Source organism: Cupressus sempervirens, chromosome 4 (genome assembly GCF_028749045.1).
Source record: "Cupressus sempervirens isolate cs-2001-9-10 chromosome 4, ASM2874904v1, whole genome shotgun sequence".
NCBI classification, from domain to species: Eukaryota; Viridiplantae; Streptophyta; class Pinopsida; order Cupressales; family Cupressaceae; genus Cupressus; species Cupressus sempervirens.
Window position 1 is genome coordinate 783,215,016 of NC_143121.1, and position 3,376 is coordinate 783,218,391.

The following is a 3,376-nucleotide window of genomic DNA, read 5'->3' on the forward strand; positions in this document are numbered from 1 at the left end:
AGATGCTTGTGAGGAGAGAACTCACATATTTTGTTAGATGAATACAATTAGAACAAAATAACACTTTCTCTTGGAATGTATAGTGTGACAATATTTGGACTCATTATGATGTCATCTTTAAAGTGGACAACATGCATAGTTTATTTGAATAAGATGAGATCAACCAAACAACTGATAAAAGATGATTAGAAATAAAAAGAAACATAGAAATTAGCTAATACTACAGTCTTTCTGTCCCTTAAACTGTTGAGTCTCATAAACATTATTAAAATCTTACATTTATTTATTCATCGATTGAAATTAAATCTAAGCTGGTGTGGTGACACCAGCCGTAATTTGATGATATTTATGTTTGGAATAGCTAAATGTTACATTTAGCAAGGAATATTTTTATCCACAAAACAATTGAGAAAAACCCACGGGACGGCTAGAATTTAATATTTTCAGAGCAGGGAAACGGTACCATTTGAATACAAACACAAATGAACAATTTATTGAAATTCCTGTGACCGACATTTACAAGAATCTTCAGCATCTCCAGGCTGACAAAGACTAAAAAATGATCGATTTCTGAAACCACCTGGCAACATTATTAATTATTCAGATCACAACTGTGCTTAGCTCAAAAGTGAAATAAGCTGTGATCTTTGAAACTTCAAACTAAGTTGTAACCCAAAAAAAATTAATTCATTTTACGACAGTTTTTCCTGATCTCTCCACGAGGCTTGATGAGAGGAGTAATGTTGCCCATCTTTATCATAGACTTAGCGAATTGTTGGAAGAATGCATGAGAATGCTTTGCATAGAACTTCACTAACGCTTCTGTTTCGCTCCCTTTTGTAGAATACAAGATCTCATCTGTGATAAGAAGTCCCCTTCCTACTTCCAAGTTTTTGAAATAGTTTGTGTCGAATTTAGTGGGGGTCACTGGATCCAACGGTGTGGTTTGGTTGTCGTCTGTGCCTGTTTGTGGACACAAAGTCCTCAGCTGCTTTAAGTACGACTGGTTCACTGTGGGATCCGCCTGTCCATTTCCTGTAAAGTTGTATAGCCTTTGCTTGAAGCTTGTGCACCTTGATAGTCCTATGGTGTGTCCAGCTGCAATACAAACAATTCAATCTTACATACATAGATTCATATGTATAAAAGAGGTATGAATTAAACAACAAAATGATATATGTCTAGTTGATTCCTGAAAAATCATATTCATAAATGGCTTTTATGAGAAAAGCTCATATAATCTCAGAAGTCAGTTAATAGATTATGTGTAATAAGTAGAAAGATGTTTTTATGGTAAGTCAAATTGAGATATTGTTATTAGAATTCAATTGTCTTGTATTCTGAGTCAAACAAATTGATCCATGATTTATTAGTAGTGGGTTATAAGAACCCATCTCTTATGCGAATGAATGGAACACTTAACCCTCATTGTATCTACATGAATCATTTGGATTTTCTGGGAGGTCATCCATCCTAGTATTATTCTTGCTCGAGCACACTTAACTAAATCCCAGTACTACTCCCACTTTGTAGTTAAGCCCATTTGAGTTGGGAGTAGTACTATGAGACCACCCTTAAACATCCCACATTAAGGAATTTAAGCTTGAAAATATAAGTCAATTATGACTATTTAGCACTTTTAGCCTAGAAATGAAGCCTTCGCATTTGATATTTATGCCGTCCATACTATGATGGGTGATATCCTAGGATGTCTCGATGCTTCACCTGTATGAACAACGCCTAAATACAATGAGTGCTAAATGTTCTATTTATTCTCATGAAAGATGAGTTCTTATGAACTGCTAGTCATCATGAAACATAGATCAATGTGCTTGAATAAACAGCCTACACAATTTTGATATCACAATTACAATGTACTGTTTACATCAGATACATCAAACAAGAATGGCAACGGCCAACATAGACTACATTTAGGGATATGATAATTTGTGGGTAATAACTAACTATAGATAGGTAATCCATCATGTCACATTTATGTTAGGTTATAGAATTATACCAGATAGAACAACAAGGTCAACCACGTCGAGCCCTTTGAGTTTGAATTTGGTCTCCAATGTCTGATGGGTAGAATTGGGTGCAGGAATATTTTGGTTTGCTCCTTGTCTACTTGCGTCTCTTGAATCCCTTCTTCCCAAAGGAACAACCCATGATGGTCCTCCACTCTATAAAAGTAGCATTAAAACAATCAGTAACTATTTTGTACATTATCTATGCTACTCTATGAATAAAAAGACAATGCGGGTTTTATCTTACAAGGACTACTGAATCCCTAGCTGCCACAGTAAGAATATCAGCACACGATACAACACCCGGACAAGCGTTCTCCAATGCACTCTTTATCTTGTCCACAACATCAAAACCTCTCACAGAATTCCTGTTGGGATTTGCTGTCTTCTCTCCTGTGAAGTTTGAGGTGTCATCAAGCAAGATTGAAGCATCGCATCCCTACATCACAAAAAAATAAAGTATGATTGGATTAAAGAGGTTAATTAGATTTCTACTGTTCACAATAATTGTTGCATTATTTTTTGATTCGATTCAATTATATAAGTTTTGCTTTATATTAATGTTAAGAATCACATTCGAAATCTACCATTGAAGCATCAGAAAGGACTACTTTATAGACACATGGTATATAGAAAAGTGGGGATGATTGAAAATAATCATGAAACAAAACAACGCTCACCTTAACGAAACAATCATGAAAGTGCATTCGAAGCAAGGAGGCGGCCATTCTTGCTTCCTTTTTCACCGCTTCTTCCACAATGGACTTAATGATTGATTCAGCTTTGGGACAGGATTTGGCATAATAATCATGGAACAGACCGTTTCCATCATTTTGTGCTTGTAATGGGTGGAGAGATAGCATCAAAGCAACACTCACAAGCATAAAAACAAGGGGAGTACTGTTCTCCATTTGTCCTATCTCTACAAAGCTGAAATGAAGTTCCAATGTAGATTGAGAATATGTGCCATGATCATCATTATATATACCTCTTGAAGCTGAAACCAATTTCTTAGATTAACTTTGTTTTCGGTTTCTTTATTGTTTTATGGTATAAAAATGAAATTGCAGAAAATAAAGGTCAACCAGAGCTATTTTGAACTAACATGATATTTTCTTGCATAGAGCAAGCACACAAGTTTTAATAAATTAGTCCAACGCCTCAATGATATTACCAGATATTGGTAAGACTCCTATGAAATATATATAAATGCACTTAAATGTGGATGAGAAGGTATCAAGTATAGGTTGATGTCTCGAATTGCTGTTATTGGTACAGCTCTATTTTTTAAAAGTATTTTATGAGCATTAAGATACACACAATCTTGTATATACATAGTGTTGTAGAAT

At 34.9% G+C, this 3,376-nt stretch overlaps 1 protein-coding gene across 1 annotated transcript; it reads right to left on the bottom strand.

The window, feature by feature from the left end:
• Nucleotides 1–471: 471 nt before the first annotated feature.
• On the bottom strand, nt 472–2,962 carry LOC149563742 (peroxidase 49-like). The gene is made up of 4 exons (XM_089826877.1): nt 2,708–2,962; nt 2,275–2,466; nt 2,018–2,183; nt 472–1,098 (listed from the first exon to the last, which is right to left on the bottom strand). Exons 1-4 carry the CDS (start codon nt 2,936–2,938, stop codon nt 683–685), a joined length of 1,005 nt encoding a protein of 334 aa, XP_089683003.1. The 5' UTR covers nt 2,939–2,962; the 3' UTR covers nt 472–682.
• Nucleotides 2,963–3,376: the final 414 nt, after the last annotated feature.